This window comes from Phragmites australis, chromosome 21 (assembly GCF_958298935.1).
Source record: "Phragmites australis chromosome 21, lpPhrAust1.1, whole genome shotgun sequence".
Taxonomy (NCBI): Eukaryota; Viridiplantae; Streptophyta; class Magnoliopsida; order Poales; family Poaceae; genus Phragmites; species Phragmites australis.
Window position 1 is genome coordinate 731,865 of NC_084941.1, and position 23,883 is coordinate 755,747.

The 23,883-nt window shown below is 44.3% G+C and overlaps 2 protein-coding genes and 2 non-coding genes across 5 annotated transcripts; 2 read left to right on the forward strand and 2 right to left on the reverse strand.

Moving 5' to 3' along the window:
* Positions 1 to 1,425: 1,425 nt before the first annotated feature.
* Positions 1,426 to 11,261, reverse strand: LOC133902967 (protein NRT1/ PTR FAMILY 8.3-like). Its single transcript, XM_062344296.1, has 5 exons — positions 10,428 to 11,261; positions 9,868 to 9,931; positions 9,522 to 9,739; positions 8,866 to 9,422; positions 1,426 to 2,513 (listed from the first exon to the last, which is right to left on the reverse strand). Exons 1-5 carry the CDS (start codon positions 10,491 to 10,493, stop codon positions 1,712 to 1,714), a joined length of 1,707 nt encoding a protein of 568 aa, XP_062200280.1. The 5' UTR covers positions 10,494 to 11,261; the 3' UTR covers positions 1,426 to 1,711.
* A 1,681-nt stretch (positions 11,262 to 12,942) lies between these two features.
* LOC133904198 (small nucleolar RNA U61) lies at positions 12,943 to 13,022 on the forward strand. The gene has a single exon (XR_009907431.1). It is a non-coding gene; the product is annotated as a small nucleolar RNA U61 (small nucleolar RNA).
* Positions 13,023 to 13,144: 122 nt separating this feature from the next.
* On the forward strand, positions 13,145 to 13,233 carry LOC133904201 (small nucleolar RNA snoR14). Its single transcript, XR_009907434.1, has one exon. It is a non-coding gene; the product is annotated as a small nucleolar RNA snoR14 (small nucleolar RNA).
* A 3,564-nt stretch (positions 13,234 to 16,797) lies between these two features.
* Positions 16,798 to 22,035, reverse strand: LOC133903531 (tobamovirus multiplication protein 2A-like). Of its 2 annotated transcripts, XM_062344945.1 has the most exons (8): positions 21,861 to 22,035; positions 19,750 to 21,394; positions 19,334 to 19,626; positions 18,741 to 18,840; positions 18,324 to 18,404; positions 18,118 to 18,222; positions 17,430 to 17,642; positions 16,798 to 17,331 (listed from the first exon to the last, which is right to left on the reverse strand). In XM_062344945.1, exons 3-8 carry the CDS (start codon positions 19,570 to 19,572, stop codon positions 17,224 to 17,226), a joined length of 846 nt encoding a protein of 281 aa, XP_062200929.1. In that variant the 5' UTR covers positions 19,573 to 19,626; positions 19,750 to 21,394; positions 21,861 to 22,035; the 3' UTR covers positions 16,798 to 17,223. The 2 variants fall into 2 exon arrangements, with proteins under 2 accessions (XP_062200929.1, XP_062200930.1); XM_062344946.1 differs by lacking the exons at positions 19,750 to 21,394; positions 21,861 to 22,035 and having other exon boundaries at positions 19,334 to 19,742.
* Between the last annotated feature and the right edge of the window lie 1,848 nt (positions 22,036 to 23,883).

The following is a 23,883-nucleotide window of genomic DNA, read 5'->3' on the forward strand; positions in this document are numbered from 1 at the left end:
CCTCCTCCCTTGACTTGCTTCTTCCTAAATATAATCCCTCCGATTTCCTGCCGATTCTTCCCTGGATTCTTTGCTATTCCCGGTCTACACATTAGTTCTTCTCTCCCATCTACAAACTATCAACAAGGATAGTGACATATGCCCGGGAATGGGAGGCATTTGGGAAGAAGCGAAGAGAAGAGTTAGGGCCCGTTTGGCAGAGCTCCAGATTCAGCTTCTGAGCTGAATCTGGAGGAGCTCTGCCAAACGGCAGAATTTGGCTTTAGCTCCCTGAGTGAATCACTTCTCCTGATTCACTGAAATGAACTAGAAGCTGAGGAGCTGAAAAAAGTAGCTTCTCCTGAGGAGCTGACCATGCTGATTCTCCTGATTCATAGAGTTTATCCTAGAGAATCATTAAGAATCACTTTCAGCCACAGAATCACTTCCTCAGAGAATCAATTTTTTTAGAGAATTTGAATCAGGAGAAGCTCTGCCAAACGGGCCCTTACATTTAAGCATGGGGGATTCTTGAAACGTTTTGGATTCGGTTTTTCCTCAAAACATTTCTCTTCTGAACCAAAATCACTTATGAAATCATTTGACTAGCTAGCTGGATTCGGATTCTTGAAAGAGTGGATGGTAGTGCAATTAACCAATGTACACTTGTCTTTATATGTTTTTATTTGCAGTAACAACATTTGAAATGAGTACTAACAAAATACACGCTTTCAAGACATATTACAAGATGCATGCTTCATTTAATAATAAATGGGCATTTATGTGTAACATGTGAGAGGAACCGGACATTCAGCCACCAAATGCCTCTCCTTGAACATCTAGATCAATGCAATTTCAGTTTTACCCCCCTTCTCTCACCATCTGCTTATCCGGCACGATCTTGGCACTGTCAAGTCCCGTTGCCGTAGCCGACGAGCTTGCTGCCATGTTCACCGGCATAGCGGTAGGAACTTGCGCCCCTTTCCTTGAACAAATTAATCGGTGCAGGGGGTATGAAATCAACGCCTGCAAATGCCGGTGACCATGTGACTGCATGCATCAGTACTGTAATTGCTCATAACATGGTAAGCACAGCTTGCAGATAGATTAACAGAGCTGCAGCTGCTTTGGTAAACGAGACTGGAATCATATCGCTCGAGTTGTTAAACAAATGAATGCGTGGTGTATCTTATCGATTGCAGGAAAACAAATGGCCGGCTACCCAACACCAAATGGGTACAATTTGAATTTACAAACAAACAATACTCTGCGCGCGTTGAAGATGAAACACACCAACCCAAGAGATCGTTCCTTTCCTATCAAACAGATGGCAGGAGATCCCATCTGCCCATTGCCCCATTCATTAAAGAGAGGAAAATAGTTGCTAGTTGCTAAGTTTCATCAAGCATCAGACATGGACTCACCAAAGGGATGACAAAGATCAAGGAACGAACACCAACACATCATTTCAATCAATCTGCATGCACATAACATGTTTTTGGCGATGTTTATAAGCATTGAGAAAGAGAACATTACGAAGAATCACTCTAGTCCAGAGGCACTTTTATTCAAATGAACAGAACAGAAAGAAACGAACTTTGGTGGTCTTTACTTGCTTACATACACCTCAATAAATAATATTGGTCCTGGAGCAGTAGCACAGTTCAGAAGAATACTACAGCCTAGAGGATGGACACAGAGAGAGCTTATTGAGCCAGAGCAGGAGCATCATTTACTGGGGGACGACCTTCTTGACTGTATAATTCTTTGCAAACGCCGTGTATACAACATAGTTCACCACGCTGATCACCGTCCACAACCAAAAGTAATAGTCGAGGTGACCATCGTTCACATCAGCAGGAAGCCAGCCCTGCCCACCCCACATCTTAGTCACAACAGCGATGATCGAGATGAGGAGTGTGTTCACGTAGTAAGCCAGTGACATTGCAAGGAATTGGAATGCCGAGCACAAGCTACGCATCGACGCCGGGGCCTCGGAGTAGAAGAACTCAAGCTGCGCTATGCCGCAGAATACATCAGAGCAGGCCAGGATCACAAACTGTGGGAGTTGCCACCCTATGCTTAAATTTTGGCCAGCCTTCACACTGCGCAATCTCCACATCTCAACCAGTGCAGCTGCTCCCAATGCTGGAATCGCTAGAAACCGGCCAATACCCATCCGCTGCAGTAGCGTAAGTCCTGCAGGATTTCCAGTGTATCTTCTGGCTATTGGGATCACAATGCTGTCCTGGAACGCAACCCAAACCATCATAAAGATTACCTCGGCAGAGTTCAGAGACGCAGCAGGCACAGAGAAGGATCCGATCTTGGTGTTCATTGCATTCCCCTGTTGAATGAACGTGGTAGCAGTTTGGCACATTGCAGCTGAATACAAGACACCGGTGAACCATATTGGAAGCATCCGGAGCAGAATCTTCACTTCCTCCACCTGAGTTACTGTACATAATGGCCATGGACGACAGATATCCTTTATGTCTTGGTCCTCTAAAATTACAGCAGCCTTATCTAAGCACCTGAACGAGTTCAAATATCCAAAGTATTCAATGTAATTTCAACCAAAAGATGACAGAAAGAACTTCAATATGCAAAACACAGTCGATTCTGCACCATGGTGTTACAAATAACAATAAAAAGCAAATAAGAGGAAAAATGCGCTTAACCAGTCATGGAAATGTGTAGTTTTAGGATGACAAAAGTATGGACTTTATCTAACAGAACATGACAAAGAAATGCACGTCACATTTATGAGAGAGAATTTAATTAAATCTGATGGACAAATAGGGGGGCTATATTGTACTTTAGTTGCATTGCAATCTTTCTTTTAGGTCCCTTGCAAGTTATTTTTGGCTACACCAGCAAGTCCTCACGACTAGAGGGAGTAGTTAAAGGAAGGGCCCTCTCTGAGCATCGACTGGGTCTTAGCTCACTTTGTTAAAATTCATGTGAATAAATCAAGACCACACGTCTAGCATGAAAGCCTCCTTTTAATGTTGTTAGAATATATATGTGTTGTGCGTGTTGGGCGTGTGCCTGGTATAGCCGGCCAGCCCTATATATGGTTAGAGAGATATCAGGAGGAGATCTCGGCAGGTCCTATTTCTATAAGCCACCAGATCTCCTCTCCTATATATATGTACATAGGTCTCTCCAATCAATCATCTATGATTCCACGCAATCCTAATTGCTGTCACATCTTTTCTTGCAACTGGTATCACGAGTCTAGAGTTTCCTTCCGCACCCGCCCGCCGATCTTTCCCGTGTGCGCGTTTTCTGCCGCACCGGCCATGGCTGGCTCACCTCCATCTGCTTCCCCGCTCGCTCCGCAGCCCTCGCAGCCCTCGAGCGCGGCCTCAGGCGCCGTCACCGACGCCTCGGCTGCTGCCGCCGCTGCCGCCGCTGCTGCTACGGAGACGCGCGCGCGGGACGACGCCGCGCGACTCGCAAAGGCGGAACGTGCGCGCGTGGCCAAGGCTCGCCACGACGCCGCCCTCGCCCGCGTCGCAGAGGCGGACTGCGTGGCCGCCGCCGCCCAGGCTGAGCGCGACGCCGCCGACGCCCGTCTCCGCGCCGCCCTGGCTCGCGCTGACCTCGAGCGCGCTGCGTCCCAGCCACTTCCCGGCAGCGATGATGACGCCAGCGACGCCTCCGGCGACGGCGATCACGTCTCCGTGGCCGGCGACGCTACGCATCTCCGGGATGCCTTGCTGCAGCACGAAGCTGCTGCCCTGATCAATCTGCACGCCCAGGCTGTGGCTGTGCAGAACATCCGCCTCCTCGTGCCACTCACCCTCGACGTCTCGTCCACCTTCTACGGTCGGTGGCGCGAGTCGCTCCTCCACGTCGTCGGCCGCTACTCCCTGGAAAGTCACGTGCTATCCGACGTGACTGCGCCCACCTCCCCGGACTGGGTCCGCATGGACTGCGTCGTCCGCACGTGGATCACCGGCACCATCACCGACGCCCTTGCCGACACTGTGATCGAGCCGGGCAATACTGCTCGCACTTCATGGCTCGCCATCGAGTCACAGTTTCGCGGGAATCGTGAGACTCGCGCCCTCCATCTCGACGCAGAGTTCCGCAACTTCAAGCAAGGCGATCAAGACATCACCACCTACTGCAGGAAGCTCAAAAGCATGGCAGATGCTCTTCGTGACCTCGACGAGCCCGTTCAAGACCGCACGCTCGTCCTCAACCTCCTCCGAGGTCTCAACGGTCGGTTCGAGGCAATTGGCCTTCATCTTCGTCGTGGGCACCCCTTCCCTACCTTCCTGCAGGCACGCAATGATCTCCTTCTCGAGGAGCTCAACATGGAGGCGACGGCGCCGGCTACTGCTCTCACCACTACTACTACAGCGCCACCTACTGGTTCGCGACCACCTTCTGCTCCAACTGCACCTTCAGCCGCGCCTGCACAGCAGCGGCAGCAGGCGCCGCCTCAGCCCTTCAACAGCGGGGGGTGGGGGGGCAAGCGTACCCGGCGCGGGAAGCGTGGTGGCGGCGGCCGTGGGCCAGCGAACACCAGCGGTCAGCCCGCTACTCCAGGAGCTTCGGGGCCCTCCGGCTGGCCCAATCTTCATCAACTATGGGCTGGGACCATCAACATGTGTCCTGGACCCCGCCCAATGACGCTCCCACATCCTCAAGCCCTTCTGGCCGGTGTACAGCAGCCAAACGGTGGCCAGCAGGTACCCCATGCGCTGCTGGCCGCCGCCCAGCAGGGCTGGGGTGTTCACCCCGGTGTGCAGCAGTGGGCAGTACCACCAGCCAGCCTATACAGCCCCGCTGTTCCAGGATGGGATGCCTCCAGCTTGGCGTCCAACTTCCAGACGATGTCGCTCCAGCAGCCCCCGTCCACCAACTGGTACTTTGACTCCGGGGCTTCTAATCATATGACTTCAGATGCTGGTATAACTACTACTCCTCATACTCCACGTTCATCTTTTCCATCTCATATTGTTGTCGGTAATGGGCACCTTCTTCCCGTTACTTCCACTGGCGTTACCACTTTACCTAACAATCTTCATCTTAATAATGTCCTTGTTTCACCTGGTCTTATTAAGAATCTCATTTCGGTTCGCCAGTTTACTTCCGATAACAACTGTTCTGTAGAGTTTGACCCTCTTGGTTGTTCTGTGAAGGATCTTCATTCTCGGAGAGAGATCGTCAGGTGTGACAGCTCCGGTCCTCTTTACCCACTGCAGCTTCCGGAGTCCGCCTCTGCTCTCCTTGCCGCCTCCAGTCCTTCACTTTGGCACCAGCGTCTTGGTTATCCCGGTCATGAGGTCTTGTCTAGGCTAGCACAGTCATCTGCCATTCCATGTAATAATAGTGCTAGTCATACACTTTGTCATGCTTGCCAGTTGGGGCGTCATACTCGTTTACCTTTTCATGCGTCTACCTCCATAACCACTCATATTTTTCAATTAATCCATTGTGATTTGTGGACATCACCAATTCCAAGTATTTCTGGGCACAAGTATTACCTTGTTGTTCTCGATGATTTTTCGCACTATCTCTAGACGTTTCCGCTTCGACTAAAGTCCGACACCTTTTCCACACTGTCTAACTTCTTTGCCTATGTTGCTACACAGTTCGGTGTCACTGTTCAGGGCATCCAGTGCGACAATGGCCGCGAGTTCGACAATCACACTTCCCGCGCATTCTTTCTTTCTCATGGCGTCCAGTTACGCATGTCCTGCCCATATACATCTTCACAGAATGGTAAAGCTGAACGCATTATCCGCACTATCAATAATGTTGTTCGCTCCCTTCTTTTTCAGGCTAGTGTCCCACCAGCCTATTGGGTTGAGGCTCTTTCCACCGCCACACTTCTTCTTAATATTCTTCCAACCAAGGCACTTAATTTCTCAGTTCCCCATACGGTTCTCTATGGGGCTCCTCCATCCTATGAGCATCTTCGTGTTTTCGGTTGTCGCTGCTACCCCAACCTCTCCGCTACCGCCCCCCACAAACTCGCTCCCCGCTCCTCCTTGTGTGTCTTTCTTGGTTACTCTCCTCATCATAAAGGCTACTGCTGTCTCGACCGATCTTCCAATCGGATCATCATTTCCCGGCATGTTGTCTTTGATGAGTCATCATTTCCCTTCTCAGAGGACAACACTCGTTCCACCCCCCAGGACTTCGAGTTTTTGGACTCTACTGACCCACTAGTGGCTTTCCCAGTGCCATCATGTTTTATGCCTGCAGGTTCTTCTGGCACCGCCACCGCACAGCCACGTGCGGCTGTTCACCCCGGGAGCAGCACCCCATGGCGTGCTGCTGCTCCTCTGGCCTCTGGCACCCCTACACTGGCTGGACCCGCTCCCTCGACAGCCAGCCCGCTAGTGCCCAGCAGGGTTTCACCGCCCAGCAGCCTCAGCCCGGCATCGGCCGGCCCTGCAGCATCACCACCTCGCCCGACTGGACCTCCGCCCGGCTTTCAGCGCTGGGCTGGTCACGTCTACAGCCGGCGCCCTCAGCCTCCTCTGCCTGACTTGGCTGACCGGGCACCGGTGCCACCAGTTCGGTTGACGTACAGCCGTCGACCGCGGCCTCCTCCGTCACCGACTTCGACTACTTCACCTCCTCCGCCACCGGATGTCACTGCTCCTTTCCCTCGTGGGGCAGTTCCCATCGTCCCTGTGGCCAACCAACATGCCATGCGGACGCGTGGGAAATCTGGTTTTCGACAACCGGTTACACTTCAGGCGACCACCTTGTCACCGATTCCGCGGACATATCGGGCCGCCCTTGCTGATCCTCATTGGCGTGCAGCTATGCAGGAGGAGTTCTCGGCCTTACTTGCCAACCACACTTGGGATCTTGTTTCGCGACCCCCGCGCTCCAATGTAGTGACTGGCAAGTGGATATTTAAGCACAAGCTCAAAGCAGACGGTTCTCTCGAGCGTTACAAGGCTCGCTGGGTTCTTCGTGGCTTTACACAACGCCCTGGCATTGACTATGACGAGACCTTCAGCCCTGTTGTGAAGCCTGCCACCGTTCGCACAGTTCTTTCTTTGGCAGTCTCCCGCAGCTGGCCAGTTCACCAGCTAGATGTGAAGAATGCATTTCTCCATGGGACACTCTCAGAGACCGTCTATTGTGCTCAGCCAGCTGGTTTTGAGGATACCTCTCTCCCAGACTTCGTCTGCCGCCTAAATCGGTCTCTATATGGCTTGAAACAGGCGCCTCGTGCTTGGAACAGCAGGTTCGCCTCTTTTCTCCTCCAGTTGGGTTTCGTTGAGGCTAAGACGGATACATCTCTGTTTGTCTATCGACGGGGTTCAGAGATTGCCTATCTTCTGTTATATGTGGATGATATTGTGCTGACTGCCTCATCAACGGATCTGCGCCAGCGCATCATTGCAGCTCTTCAGCGTGAATTCTCTATGAAAGATTTGGGAGAACTCCATCACTTTCTGGGCATGCAGGTACAGCGCACTAGTTGTGGACTCTTCTTGTCCCAACATCAGTATATGTTGGATATACTAGACCGGGCTGGTATGGCAGACTGCAAGCCTTGTTTCACACCGGTTGACATCAACCCCAAACTTTCCGCTGATGGCGCTCCCATTGCAGATCCTACAGATTTTCGGAGTCTAGCAGGAGCTTTGCAGTACCTCACCTTCACACGGCCGGACATTGCTTATGCCGTGCAACAGGTGTGTCTTCACATGCATGACCCGCGTGAGCCTCACCTTGCAGCCTTGAAGCGCATTCTGCGCTATGTTCGTGGCACCTTGGAGTTGGGCTTACATATTACAGCTTCCAGTGCACCTAATCTCATTGTCTACTCTGATGCGGATTGGGCTGGATGTCCTGACACTCGTAAGTCCACATCAGGTTACGCAGTGTTTCTAGGGGACAATCTTATCTCCTGGTCCTCCAAGCGCCAGAACACAGTCTCCCGCTCTAGTGCAGAAGCTGAGTATCGTGCGGTCGCCAATGCCGTTGCTGAAGCCTCTTGGATACGACAGTTGTTGTCTGAGCTGCATTCACCTCTGCACCATGCCACTTTGGTCTACTGTGACAACATCAGCACCGTATATATGTCTTCCAACCCCGTTCAGCATCAGCGCACCAAGCACATTGAGATTGATCTTCACTTCGTTCGAGAACGAGTGGCCCTAGGTGCTGTCCGCGTTCTTCACGTCCCAACGACGTCTCAGTTCGCTGACATCTTCACCAAAGGCTTGCCCACTGCTGTCTTCACGGAGTTTCGATCCAGTCTCAACGTTCGCTCCATCGACGCTGTGACTGCGGGAGGATGTTAGAATATATATGTGTTGTGCGTGTTGGGCGTGTGCCTGGTATAGCCGGCCAGCCCTATATATGGTTAGAGAGATATCAGGAGGAGATCTCGGCAGGTCCTATTTCTATAAGCCACCAGATCTCCTCTCCTATATATATGTACATAGGTCTCTCCAATCAATCATCTATGATTCCACGCAATCCTAATTGCTGTCAAATGTGAATGTAAATTTTTGTTCGCCCCAACTATATGACATATTGTTTGAGAGAACATATAACAGTTTCATAAGTTCCGATTTGCTCAAGGGATCCTTCGAGTCTAGGTCAAGATTATTATTTTTGTGCTCAAATCATGTGATCAAAGGTGCATTTAAGAGTTGATTTACTCAGAAAATATATTTTTTGTGAGGAGTTGTTTTTCTTTCATCATACTAAATTTCAGTCCTGCATAACTGCAGGGTCTGGTGAGCAGGTGTGAGATTAGACCCTTGCTACTTTTGAATGTCTCTTTGTAGGTAATGATGCAATAAAACTACAGTACAAATGTAAGATAAATTTCCCTGCTATGTTAGCTTTGCATTCCATTTCCATATTGGGACAAAGTGATAAACATACCTGAATTCATCGGTGTGTGCTAATTTGTTTGGCACTGTGTTGCTCAATTCAATGCCATCCCCTTGAAACAATAGTGTGCTATCAGCAGGAACCGCCACTTTTCGCTTCTTAAAAGAGGCAACACATACCATTATAATACTTTTCAGTGGGCTCCCAGTTGGAAGTTGGACCCTGTAGACTGGTGTTCCAACAAAAAAGGCAACTGTGGCGATAACAAGGCATATCAATGAGATGCCAAATCCAAGAGACCAAGCAACATTTTGCTGTATCCAGACAAGAACAGTGCCCGAGATGAACACTCCAAGGTTGACAGCAATGAAGAACCAGCTGAAGAACAATTGCTTCTTTTTACTCTCTTCGAGGTTAGAATCATTGTATTGGTCCGCTCCGAAGGGAAGTAAAGCTGACTTGACGCCCCCAGTACCAAGCGAAACAAGGTACAATGAAGCAAAGAGCGCAAAATATTGAAACCCTGTTGCAGGAGGGCAAGAAGTTCCTTCACATGAGGCAGGCCGTAGGGATGGAATGACAGCAGATGCGGTAATTACGAGCAATCCCTGTTTGAGGACAGTCAAGACATGTACCAATTATTATAAAGATAATAAGTGGCACATACTACAAGAGAATTAGTAAATGAAGATAGTGCTTGCACTTACAACAACATAGAATACTATAGAGATAGCTATGGTCTTGTATTTTCCCCAGTATGTATCAGCAAGAAAGGCTCCAAGAACAGGTGTAAGAAACGTGGCACCATTCCATGCATCAACATTTGCTGCATTGGAAGCAGTACTTCCATGGAGGACTGTTCCAAGATAGACGACCAAGTTGAGTGCGATCCCGGAGTAAGCAATGCTCTCCAAGAATTCAAAGGCTGGTATCGCAAAGCAGCACAAGTGGTTAGAGAGGCAGCTTGGTTGAAAAACAAGATAGAAAGCTGAAAATAATTTGGCATGGCATGATGGCAGGCATAACATATGCCTTTGTTGGGATGAGACATACCCAAAACAATGGCAGGAGCCTTCCAGCTGAAGGGCTTGCTAAAGTGCTGATTTGCTGAGGAAACCTGCAGGGAGCAATGAAATTATAGTTACAGTCACCATCTTGTGAAGGCTTTTTTCAGATAATGGAAGAAACCATCTCGTGAGGTTAAAATGAGGAAAAAGGAAGCATGGATTGGTGAAGTCGAGTTAATTAGCTTATTTTTGTTTGTTTGTTTGTCTCAGCAGATGCAGATAACAACCTTGCGGATGAGAGGCAGGATTGCATGTGAAGGTTGTGGAGCAAGAATTAGTGAAGGTGAAAGAGCAGCACTGATTTGAGTTGAGTGCAGAATTGCCGTGGTGGCACAGGAGCAATAACAGTCGTGTGTGCATGTCACTGAATCATGCGTGATTCATTTCATTAGGAGATTACGAATTAACCAGTGGTAGGTGAAGAAGAAGAACTGTATTATTCCGATGAAGAAGCAGCAGCATCCATGCGCAGTAAGAAGTAGCTAGGATGGATGCGAGAGGTGCGAAGTAAACGAAAGAACGAGGGGATGGGAGATTGGGGGTTACCTGCGGCTGCAGCTGGTTCGGGTGATCCAGCAGGGGCAACTGGGCATCTCCTCTCTCCGCGTCCATGGCGCCGCCGCCGCCTAAGCTCCTCCTCCTCCTCAATGAATCGCAGGTCCTCCTCCTCCGCCTAAGGAGAGTGGTATATCAGCTACTAATTAATTGGCCTCGCCGAGCATGACCTCCTTCCACTACTCGATCTCTGCCCGATCGATTTGATTGACCACGTGCACCATCACCCCAAGCAACTCGACGGCTATGGAGGAAGAAGAAGACGACGCGGACTGGAGGAGGAGTGGCTGATACTGACACGTGGGTCCGGCCGGCCTGCTGGCCTCATTGCTTGCGTCGTCTCCGGCGGTCAATTCGCAGCACTGCAGCAACTGACTGCTCGAGCTCGAGCTGCACCAACCTCAAACCAAACCAGCAAGAAAATATCACGTCACGTGTGAATGGATGAACAGGACACATCAAGATTCAAGGGAAGGGGATCGAATTGGAATCCCATCCATCGTAAGCATCGTTTCTTTCCATCGGGTTGGGGCGACCTCGTCTGCTACCAAACCGAACTTCACTCCCATCACCAGACCAACTACCTTCCTCATTGATTAATAAATAAATCTCACAAGAAGATCCGCAATCTTCCAAGGAAAGAAACATATCACCAACGTGGAACAGCTCCTCTTTTATTTTATTGATAAAGACTAGATTTCGAGTCCTTCGGTGTGGTCGCTCCATCAACACACAAAAATCACCCATATGAGCCCCACTCACTAAAACCCTCTCAATCTCTTGAGATCCAGAAGCATCCTTGTGCCGTTACCCACCATCGTTGCGCTCGGAAGCTCACCCATCCGCATCATCGAGCTCTTCTCCGGCGCCAAGCTCACGCAGGCTGCAGCTAAGTTCACTCGGAAGTAAATTCTATCAGACTCTTTATCCAAAGATTTTTATGAGATATCATCTTCTAATTTAATAACTAATTATGTATAATTAAGAGAAAAGATAAGATGACGTAATATACATAAGGAAAATCTTTTTACGAACTAAATCTTATAAAATTTTCTTTTATTAACCAGAGACCGTTGCTTCCGTCACAAGATGGTTTCTTTCATTATCTGATAGGAAAATGGAAGAAACCATCTTGTTTACTCCAGATGGTCTTTTGGGCGTAAGTGAGCAATCCAAGGGCGTAAGTTGTGAAGTTAAAATGAGGTAAAAAGAAGCATGGATCCAGATCCGTGGCTGCCATGTGCTTTGATTTGTAGGCTATTTATTCTAAATCCTCAAGCGAATTTGTTTAGTTCTTTGGCATTTTTTCAATTGTTAGAATGTAGGCAGCTTTCGGTAACTCGTCAAGCATTTTTAGTTAACTTGGTCCGGCAACTTTTCGATTTTCTACGTCCTGATGTAAGCAATTCGTGCTGTCTTCCTTTTTTAAGATTTTTTTTTTCTGTTTTTCGTTGGGAAAATTATCCTATTTGGTACGGAATAATGATGTTTGCTCCCACAATCTGCTTGGTGGCCTGGCAATATTTCAATTTTTTACGTCCTGATGCAAGCAATTCATGCTGGCCTGCTTTCTTCAGATTTTGCTCTCTGTTTTTTCTTTGAGAAAGATATCCTATTTGCTACATAATAACCATGTTTGCTCCAACAATCTACTTAAATTTTGTTGAATAATCGATTTGAATTGTCTTCACATATTCTTAAATTGTTTATTGATTTATTTTAATTTATTTATGATTTTTTATAAAGTTATTTATATACGTGCACAGAAGAAAAAGGGAATGAACAGATGGATTTTCATTAAACACTTAGTCTTTTTTTTATGCCATGCATTAATATAGGTCACAAATCAGAACTGCAAGATTTTTTTATGCATTCATTAAGCAGTCCAAAAACGGTAAGAAAGGCCTGCTTTCAGACAATTTTTTTGCCGCTGTGTTTGGACCTCTCGAGTTTTTGGAGAGGATTATTAGATCTCTACTGTACTGATTTTTTATTATTTTCATCTTATTTGGTGAAACTTCACCTCCACCTTTACATCAAATTTTAAATTTATAGATTAAAATAAAATAGTTTAAATATCAATTTTTAGTATAAAATAAAAATAAAATGACCTATTTAAATATTATTAATATACTTACAATTCTAACTTTATAAATTTTTAAAGCTAAAAATACGAGCTTTTTAGCCGGAGATCTACCGAACAGACCTTCTTTACACTGGCTAGAGCCCAACGAGTTGGGCCTAATGGGCCTGGCCCACCGGCCCGTATCTCTTGGGCCTGGGCCTCCTAGCCGATGTCCTCTAGGTTTGGTTCGCCGCTGTCTTCGTCTATAAATTGAAGGGCGCAGCCACGCGAAACTCCCTCCGCCGCCGTCTCGCACGCCATCGCTGATGGTCCTGACTCCTCAAGCTGCTTCTTTTTCCTCCTCCCGTCTTCTTCTTTTTGCTTCCTCTTTGGCATTCGTCTCGAGAAGTAGTCAGGGGGATGGGATGAGATGATGTGCATTGGCGATGAGGAAAGAGATCCGTGTGCCGGAGGCGTCCGCCGGTGTCGGTTGCACAAATCCTCTAAGAAGTTCTGAGCCACCTGTTCATCTCAGATCTAGAATTCTGTCATCGTTCTTGCCGCTGTTGATTCTGCTGCCATGTTCCTCATTGATATAGAATTCCCCATTGTTCCTCATGAGATGATCTGTGTTTGTGTTGATGCGAGGTGATGATGCATGTATGAAAGTCTGTCAATCCCCTGATGTCACAAGGTGATGACTCCTCATACATCCCGACAGGCTCTGATCGTATTTGCTCCCTCTTCAATTGTTTTTTTGGGAAACTCCCTCTTGAATTTACTTGCTCGTCTGAATTGTTTTGTTCAATTCAACAACGGCTTATTTCCTTGCTTTGATTTTTATCCTTGGGATTTGTATTCTTACGCCCTCGTTCTCTCAGTCCATTGAACGCTCTGCTTTGTCAGACTTTTGTTACGATGCGGTGAGGCATTGTGTACGTCAAAATCCTTTTTGTTACAGCACGAACACGGCAGAAAATAAAAATCAGATTTTTCAAGAAATATGGTACTTGCACGCGGAAAATAAATCATTTTTGTTCGTCTGTATTGTTTGTTTCAACCATGGCTTATTTTCCTAATCTATTCTGTTTTGGGATTTGGATTCTTACGCCCTCGATCAAATGAACGCTCTGATGTGACTGATTTTCCATCTGATGCGATGAGGCATGATGTTGGGAGCGCAATCCTTTAGTTACAGTACGAGGATGGCGGAAAATAAAACTATAGTTGTAATCAGATTAGAACCATTTTGCCCTTTCCAAAATGGTCAATCCTCTGAAACTAACTCCTCTTATTGGACGACTAATAAGAAGATGACAACCAAAAATAACCATCTTTGAATGATTGGAGCCAAAATAAAGTCACGGGCGGGTATGCTCAAACTGGAATTCAGCAGAAATTTTTCAGGACGTTAATTTACTGTGGTAAATCAACGGATCGCCGCTGCTCCGGCGAGGGGACCTCGGCTTCCTCGATCGCCGCTGCTCCGGCGAGGGGGCCTCCGCTTCCTGGGCCTGTACTCTAGCAATCTAGCTGAGCATGCACATCATTTTTTAGTGGGAAAAATTTATTCTTGCCATTAGCACGGACCGGTTTTTGCTTCTGCCACCGTCACAAGACATGTTCCGTTTTTGCTTCTGCCACCGTCTTGCATTTTCCTCCTGTTTGAGACTCCGTTCCGGCCCATAGGAATTAGCCTTCCATCATCTCTGATGAAAGAGTAAATCTAGGATTCGTCATTGAATAACTACTGATTCTACAATTCGTCATCGAATAAATTCTGTTTACTTTTATACCATCGAATAAATGTTTCAGTTCCTTATATGCCATCGGCTTCCGATACTGCCCTCCGATGCACTGTTCATGAACAGTACCCGAGAATAAAAAAGTCACAAAATATGTCGATTTTTGTTCTCGCTCTATAATTCATAATCAAACTATTTTAACTGTATTCACCTAAAAATACTGTGTAAAATTCAAACTAAAATTTCTCAAAATGAGCTACTTTTGTAATACTATGCATTACAAATAACTAATTTTTTTCACCGCGGGAGATAATTTTAGAAATTATTACATCACATTAGAGGATTATTAGTAAATTTTCTCAGATTTTTTGTAAATTTTTATGAGGCTTAAAAATTGCAAGAAGTTACAAAAGTAGTACATTTTGAAGAATTTTAGTTTGAATTCTATACAGTATTTTTAGGTGAATACAGTTAAAACGGGTTGATTATGAATTATAGAGCGTGCACAAAAATTGACATATTTTTTGTGACTTTTTTATTCACGGGTACTGTTCATACTGTTTATGAACAGTGCAGCGGAGGGTAGTATCGGAAGCCGATGACATATAAGGAATTGAAACATTTATTCGATGATATAGAAGTAAACAGAATTTATCCGATGGCGGATTGTAGAATCAGTAGTTATTCGATGATAAATCGTAGATTTTCTCTTGATGAAACCCTGCAACAAAAGAATCTACTAAAGCTTCCCTAAAAAAAACTACTGAAGCTAAGATTGAACTCAGAAGCACTGCTCTTTTTTTGAGGAAAAGTGGCTGCTACTTCAACAATAGCAATAGGACTTAAAATCTAGTAGTATGAAAGATACTTCAGAGATAACTCTTAGTGCATTTTTTTCGTAAGTTCAATCTAAACATCTGAAAATATATTAGTAGGGAAAGTTAAAAGAAATTGACTGTGTAAAATGTCATGTTAATTTATGGTAGCACAGAGTAAATGTTCCAACGAACCTCAGTATGGTGCATGTATACATGGTATCAAGCTGCATGTTTCATAAGCTTCATCATATTTTGCACCGCTCATGCCACTTGTAAGATCCATGTCCAAACGTTTCTCTTCACGGTTTAAATTTTTGTCGTGAAGGTGTTTTCATTACATTCAGCGTTTCAACGGTTTCACTTCATTGTTCCTGTCACGAAGTGATTCTCAAATTTATTCCCTTCAGGACGGGATTATATCTTATTTCTCTTCGCGATTCCTCTCGAAGGGAAGCTGTTGAAGATGAAAAAAAATAAAGAGAATGAGAACGGAGAAAGTAATCGGGAAGTGAACGAAATGAAAGGAATATGGTTGGAGATAGTCTTAAGTATGTAGTAATGAAAAAGAAAGTCTAGGATGACGATAGAGGAACGGAACACTAAAGATATAGCAATGCTTCATACGCTTCACCATATTTTGCACCGTTCATACCACTTATAAGCATATAGCAATGGAAAAGAAAGTATAGGATGACGATAGAGGAATGGAACACTAAAGATATGGTGGGAATGGGAGGCTCTTGGGAAGAAGTAGCTACCTCTGCACTCTCAGTTACTCTTCTGTTGCCTCCAATCCTTCAGATCACAGAGCTTCGATGCTGATGCTGGACGAGATCAAGACATTTTTACTATTACCTTCTGGCTTGAATCCTGTAGGCATTAGACCAAATCACGCAACACCATTGAGTCACGTCTGCCATAAAAGGTGTTGCATGCTGTTACACGTATAGATCTGTTTAGTAGTTCAATGACAAAAGAAGAGGGAGTTTAATTTGGACGCTGACATGATCCTCCATATACAACTTTTGGTCACAAGTTTCTGTTGAAATATGTCTATACAACTTACTAAAGATAAAATGCTACGGGCAACATTTTTTCGAATCAAATCTACTCGCACCATTTATCGTAAGCCAAATGCAAACATCTAGAGAGAAATATACATTGGTGTGCAACACAAAATGTCGCTCTTTTTTATGCACGGGGAACTTGGAAGTAATGAAAAGCCTCAACCGACCTCCACATAAGTTTTGCTTGCACAGTTCATTGTCAGCACGTACGTACCAGGCAAGATAGAAAAAGAGATATAGGATGATGGTGCATGAACGCTGCAATCCGCTGCCTCAGTGAAGCTTTTGGTGCCGCTAGCTGATAGATGTTCACCTTAACTAACACCATCACACAAGAGCAAGGCTCATCATATGCTGAGTGGACATTACACCATGTGATGCCAAATTCTTCTAAGTTTTCTTTAAGATTGTTGGTGAATGCCATTTTTCCTGCTCCAGCTCACACGATAAGTATCCATTGAGCCAAAGACAGGTCCTTGTAACGGGCTGCAATGGACGACAAAACCGGAGTATATTTGATTAGTGTACAGATTCTTTGGCTAAATGGATACTTATTGGTCGGCACCAAACATTTGAGATAATGTGCCACTCAGCTTTATAACAAGAAAGAAGAAAAAGATACCTGCATAGGAACAGAAAGACAGCCAACTTGCTATCCGGAAAAGATGGAACAAATTCCTATGATATATTCACAGCTAGAACCGAATTTCCAAGTACAAAATCCCAACGATGTATTCACAGCAAAACACATTCTACCAACCCATCTTACTTCACAGCACAACCAAATCTTACAAACAGGAGCACGGTGTCGATTAAACAGAGCTGCTTGACACTCGAAACTGAATGTGGAAGGGAAAACAGGCCCCGGTAAATGCAAAATAAAAGATGTCAATGGCTAGCTGTTCTTCACTCACAAGAAAATTACAGGTGCATAGAGCATTTGTAGAGAAGAAATCAAGTAGGATAAACATTAAGGTAGCAACTCTCTATACCATACACCACTCTGAACAACACGATCGTGACCAAACTACACAAGCTGAGGTAGCCCATTCAAGAAAATCCATCATCTGGGAGAACCTTGTAAACGATTTTTCACATTATGGTGCAACGACTCCTTTCTTCAGCCTGAGGGGCGCCATTTTGCTGATACCTGCTTGGGTCTGAAGGGTTGTAGGTGAACTGGCTCGTGTCCAGACCATACTACATCAGGCAAATATATAAATTCATTATCAAGAGAAGAGACCAAGGATAACATATATTGATTGATCCTGCTGAAAACGAGCCATCAAAATATGTACCTTCTCTCGCATCCTTTGGCTCCAAGCATCATGTCTGCTTGAACGTTGATCAAGTTGTGGGACGGGAACGCCAGTGGCAGGAACATTTTGGGAATGGGTCAGTGGCTGCCGGATGCTAGTGCTTCGTCCAATTGCAATGATTTCATCATCGCTGTCATATTCAGCGGGTTTGTTCATTGCCCTGACAACTAGAGCTAACAGGAAAAGCAACACCTGCATATCAGTCAGCATTAGTTTACCTTGTCCGCATACAACATGTACTAGAAAAACTATAGCTAAAAGATAAAAACAGACATTTTTCGAAAGGAATACAGAATTAAATCATCATCAGTTTCCAGTCCAGCTCATTAGGTATCATGTTGAATGTCAAATTAGCTATAGTTTGTTCATTATGTGCTTGGTTACAACAAACACAATGGCAGAACAAAATCTGCATTAGAGAAACATCCATACATATTACGACTTACCCATGCTATCATACCAGGGTGAACAAAATTTACGGGACGAGAAATTTGAAAGGGAGGATGGGGTTTAGAGTTGGAAAGCATTGGCACAAATATCAGGACCACAACTTATGAAGTATTAATTCAGGAAATAAATATTTAGTGGCATTGGAAAAACAAAGGACGCATTATAAATGTTCTGAGTATAAAGATCAAAGATGTAAGCTTATTGTTTCATCCCCTACCTCAAATACGACAACACCAAGAGCAGCCCATCTTGCAATCTCCCAGTTTTCCTTCAGAAAGTCATACATAACATCAAAGTTATGTGTCTTGTCCACTGGAATTACCTGCAAAAGAAGTTTATCGATAACTACAGTAAGTCAAGAAAACTATAAGGCAGTTACATAGTAGTAGTAATTCCCAAACTAGCACCAAACGGAAGACTCACGTCTTTCCAGCTATGGTCAAAGAAGATGAATGCAGCTGCTCCAGCCTCAGCAAGGATCAACAAAATAACCAAGAAAGCATACTTTTTAAAAGTCAAAGGAAACAAGCACATTGAAGTATTGATTGCTATTACTAAACACAGGCAAGTTACTGCCTTCGATGAAACATCTTGGGGCTGCAGAATTAATTAATAGCTCACCTACTGCTACTGTTCTTTAAAAAAATTGTGTTCAGTGCACAACAGAGTACAGCAGATATAAAGAATTATCGGTTTAGCATGTTCAGTGTCTAAAGGCCCGTGCTGGATTTGACATTGAACATAATTCCAAGTGTTTTTTGGTGTCTTATGCATAGCAAATGGCATCTTCCTCAAAGAGGAGAACACAGTGATGAGTTAAGAGACACATTATCAGGATACGAAACACAAGCAGCAGGTGCTTCTTGTCCCTGCTCCGATGCAGCCAAACAGAGACACAAGGAAGACGATAGCGCCCACACCAATGAACAGATAAATAAACCTGCAGGGAGCAGATGCGATTCCATGTCAAAAACATTCGTCTCGGCAGTAAAAATAAACAAAGAACAAACAAGATGATTGTCTTCTTTTTTTTCTTTTTTTTGCGGGGAAACAAGATGATTGTCAAACTAAAGATTCCATGGTTCCAGCTGGAACGATTCTAATTCAGACATAATTTATCATCTGCATCCCAGACTCGTCAGCCTAAAGGCAAGCAACGTATAATTCATCACACTGCAATTTGCAGTTGAGAATTTTGGCTATCAGGCAGATCTCACATATGCATCTCGATCATCCTTAATATGGAAAATCAGAGTAACACTTCTCCTATTTACAATCCTAACCGCCGCCCCTACTTAACAAACCTTCCAATTCCTCTCAATCCTAATCATTTGCAAAATTGCAGGGACGGAACCAACAGTAATCTCAATTCATCAGACGCCAACAACAAAAAAGAAGAAGAAGCCATGCTCATGCATACGTAACCCGCTCACCATGCTTTGGGCAGGTTGTCGAGGAAGTCGCCGCCGTCACCGAGCGCGACGGCCGTGAGCAACGGCCGGCCGAAGACGAGCACCTCCGCCGGCGATTCCCCGCCGGCGCCGGCGCCGGATATCTTCATCCACTCGACGAGCAGGTAGATCCCGTATCCGACCATGGCGAGGCCGGCGACGGTGAGGAAGAAGTTGAGCAGCCTGAGCAGGCACTCGAAGAACCCCCTGCACGCCGCCATCTCCCCCTTCCCTGTCCTCCTCCTCCGATCGATCGATCAATCAATCAGAGCAACCTATCAATCAAACACGACCCGAATTTCAGGTGAACTCCAACGAAACCCCAACCGGATCGCGCCGAATTTCACGCGGCGACCGGCGGCGGAAGCGGAAGGAGGAGAAGGCCAGAAGGGACTTACCTGGCGATTCTGCCGCTGCTGCCGCCGTTCTTTCTAAAAAAAAAAATCGGTTTTTGCGCGTGGATTAAACTATTCGGGTGGATTGCGGAAGGAGGCGGTGGAGGCGGGCCCACCGCGTGGCGCGAGGTGAACCGTCGGGTGCCGCGATGGACGGCGCGGATCGGTTGGGTTTGCTGATTAGGAAGCGGCCGTGCTGGGTGGGGCAGGTGCGCTGGCGGCTAGTGGCCGGCATTATCCCCGTGCTAAGAGGACATGCGCTGGCGGTCGGGAGACGGGAAAAGTCGGAACTGCCCCCAGGTTTGTTATGTTCACGAGGCACATGGCAACATCATCTCTAAACTTAAGATACGAATATGGATTATCATATAAAAACACGGCTCAACGAATATATCAAGAGTGGTATTGTAGTCTAATTTTAATAGTATCCGAAAAAGATAATAAGATTATCTGTAAATTTTTCTTCAAATTCTTTATTTATTTTTATTAGTAAAATATGTTCTATATCTGTAGCTAATATCGAGACAAAAAGTTGAAGGACAAAACTAGATAACAAAAGTAAATAAATATTTAAATTTTAAGTTATTAGATATGAGAAGAGTGTAGAAAGAGGTGATTTAAGACTTAATTTGTATTTTATATAGTAGAAATTAGGTTTGGTTTGACGCTGCCACCTTCTTCTTGGAACTGCCCCCGGGTTTGTTATGTCCAGTCGGCAGATTAGTACTAGTGTTTGATTAGTCCCTTTTGCAGATAAGTCATGTAGGAATTGAAAGAATTTCCGACGTCCGAAACAAGGCCCAAATTTCAAAGGCCGCGTCATATGATGCATGCTATTATTTCACTAGATTCGAATTCGAGGCAACACCATGTTACACGAGCACAAAATTGCCTTAATCGAAGCACTCTCATCATAACTCGCCTCTACCGCCAGACTTTTTAACAGCCTACGATTAAGGTACACATGTACTCCCTCCGTCCATGTTTACAAGATGTATTTTGATTTAAAAAGATTAAATTTTGTAAGTTTTAACTAACAATTAGTTAAACTATATGTATGTTTCGTGTGCAAAAGTTTTATCATAGATTCATATTTTAAAATGCTTTTAATATGATATTAATATTGTAGCAATTAACAACATATTGTAAGAAAAAATAAATGTTGAAACATACTTTTAAAGATTTTTTCATACCAAAATACATCTTATAAAATTGACCGGAAAGAGTACATGATATACATACACACACAAAGCCATGCACTTCAGCTAGGACTTTTTGTTTATTCTATCTCATTACCCAAGTACATATATAAGGAGTAGCTGTCTTAGCCTCATTTGGACGGAGATATTTTTTATGAAATTGAACTAATTCCTGTAAAATTACTGTACGATTCATGTAAAATTTCTACGTTTTAAAGGAGCTTTTATTCTATTCCAATCTGAGAATATAATCTCAGAGGCGCACCGGTATTATTCCAGCTGGTCGTCCGTTGTCGGGTTTTTATTTTAATTTCCTTTTGGGTGGTCCGATGTCCACTGTGCCTCGTACGGGCTCACTCATGGCGTTTGAGGTTCACGAGGCACAGAAGGCGTCCAGCCTGGGATCACCGGTCTTGGCGGTTCATAGGTCACCTGCAACAGCGCTCTCCCTGCATGCAGTTGCAGTGCACCACCAACAGTTAGTTAAAACTAACTCATGCATGCAAGGCAATCAAGTGTGAAGTGATCAGCAAGTACACAAGATTGTTTATGTGCATTACTTAGGTCCTGTTTATAGCTTTTGGTTATAGCTTTTTAAAATTTGCTGGTTAGATTGTGGGAATCTGATAAGCTGATTTTTCTCAGTTTTTGATAGATTGTGAAAGTCCATTTTACTAAACTGTCCATAATTTTTTTTTAGAATCTACAACCTAAAAGCTTTTCATAATCTAGCTTTTTACAATCCAGTTTTTCACAATCCAGCTTTTATAAGCTGCTTTTCAGAATTTCTAGCTGAAACAAACAGGCCCTTAGATTTTAGCCTCTGGAAGAACTTTTCATAATCTTAATTATCTAGTTTTAATCATATATCATAGTGAAAATGAATAAACAACTGTGTCGGCTAGAGATGCCTACCTGCTTCTGCAGGGACAGAGTGCATGGCACAGACGACGAGGAAGGCCACCAGGAACACCATGCAAAGGGGCAGAGCCTGCTGCTGCTTCCCCATATCTTATTCTGAATCCTAACCGATCTCCTCTGCGGCCACTCACTACTACTTCTTCTTCTTCTTCTCTGCTCTGCAGGGTGACTGGGTGATCCTTTATATAGAGGAGACAAGCCTCTTCATCTTCCAGGCCAAATTGGCAGGTGCTTCACTTGGTTTCAAGTCTGGGAGAGCGATGTTGTTGTCGCCATTCCTATCGGTCCATTTTGGAGGCTTGAGTGCTTAACTAGCTGCAGTAAAAATCTACTGTTACATTCACCATAGAATATATCATGGTCATGGTTTCAGGGTTAAACACAAGGGTTTCTTTTGTCTGCACTAACTAATTTCAGGTGTTTTTACCGTTAATCAGGTGTGAATGCCAAACACATTCTCTCTTGTTGCTCGAATGCAAAACTGTCAGCTGGTATCTTTGGTGAGCAACGAGAGATTTTTCAGGCCAGGGGCCTTCTCTGAATCCTGACATGAAGGGGCTCAGGAGCTCATCTCAGTACTACCTCCTATTTCTTCCTCCTAGCCCTTGGTCATGGTCCGTGCGAGCGGGGGCGTCATGGGCAGAGAGGCCTCCGGGAGGAAGGCAGCGCCAGGAACGCGGCGGCGCTTCGCACTACTAAAAAATTATTTTTTGAGACATTTATGATAACTTTCTACAGACGATTTATTTGAAAAATCGGCTGAACAATTCGCGAGGATCTCCTACGGTTACGAGCCGCCTATAAAAATATATTTTCACAGGCGATTCACATAAAGAACCGTCTGTGATAATAGATTATTATCACATACGGTTCATATAAAGAATCGCCTGTAAAAAGAGAAAAATACACAAACCCCCCATAAGTCACTCCATTTTTCAGATTCACCCCCATAAGCCATTTTATTGCAAAAAACCCCCCAACAGTAATTTAGATTTGCAAAACCCCCAGCAATTGTTTAATGTAGAAAATAGGTTTTCTTTAATATAAAAAATATATAAATTCTTTAATAATTTAGATAAAGGTTTTAAAAATGATTCCTTTGGTGAAATAAATAAAATGAAATATTTTTAATTCTATTAATCTTATATATATGTTTTTCAATGATAAAATAAATATTTTAATTATGTCCCTTAGAGAAATAAGGATATAATTTTATTTATTATTTGTGTTCACAAATAACGACAAATCAATGGAGACTGATGCTAAATCTTGCCGAACTCTCTGTATCTACGGAAGAGAGGCCGAGCGCTGGAATGCGGCCAAGTGCCATGCCAATGGGTAGGCCGGCCGGACAAATTAGAGAAGTTTCCCTTTATACCGTTGCAACTTATACGTTTGCCTTATGTGTTATCTAAAATTAAAAACATAGAAAACCTAGAAAAATTAAAAATTCCCTTTATTTTCTAATTATTTACCATTTTTCCATAATTAAAAATATAGAAAACCTATTAAAAAATTATTCTAGATTTTCTAAATTTTTCTCATAATTAAAACATTTATTTTATCATTGAAAAACATATATATATATATAAGATTAATAAAATTAAAAACATTTCATTTTATTTATTTCACCAAAGGAATCATTTTTAAAACCTTTATCTAAATTATTAAAGAATTCACATATTTTTTATATTAAATAAAACCTATTTTCTGGATTAAACAATTGCTGGGGATTTTTTGCAAATCTAAAGTACTGTTGGGGGGTTTTTGCAACAAAATGGCTTATGGGGGGAATCTAAAAAATGGAGTGACTTATGGGGGGGTTTGTGCATTTTTCCCCTGTAAAAATGATCATTTCCACATGCGGTTCCTTATGTGAACCGCCTCTGAAAATGATCATCCATTAAAAAATTCATAACTTTTGTATATGAAGTTGGATGAGAAAAAATCTATATGAAAATTGTAGTTCTTGATGAGATCTATAATTTTGTAGTTGACATTTTTTTATTTGAAGTCA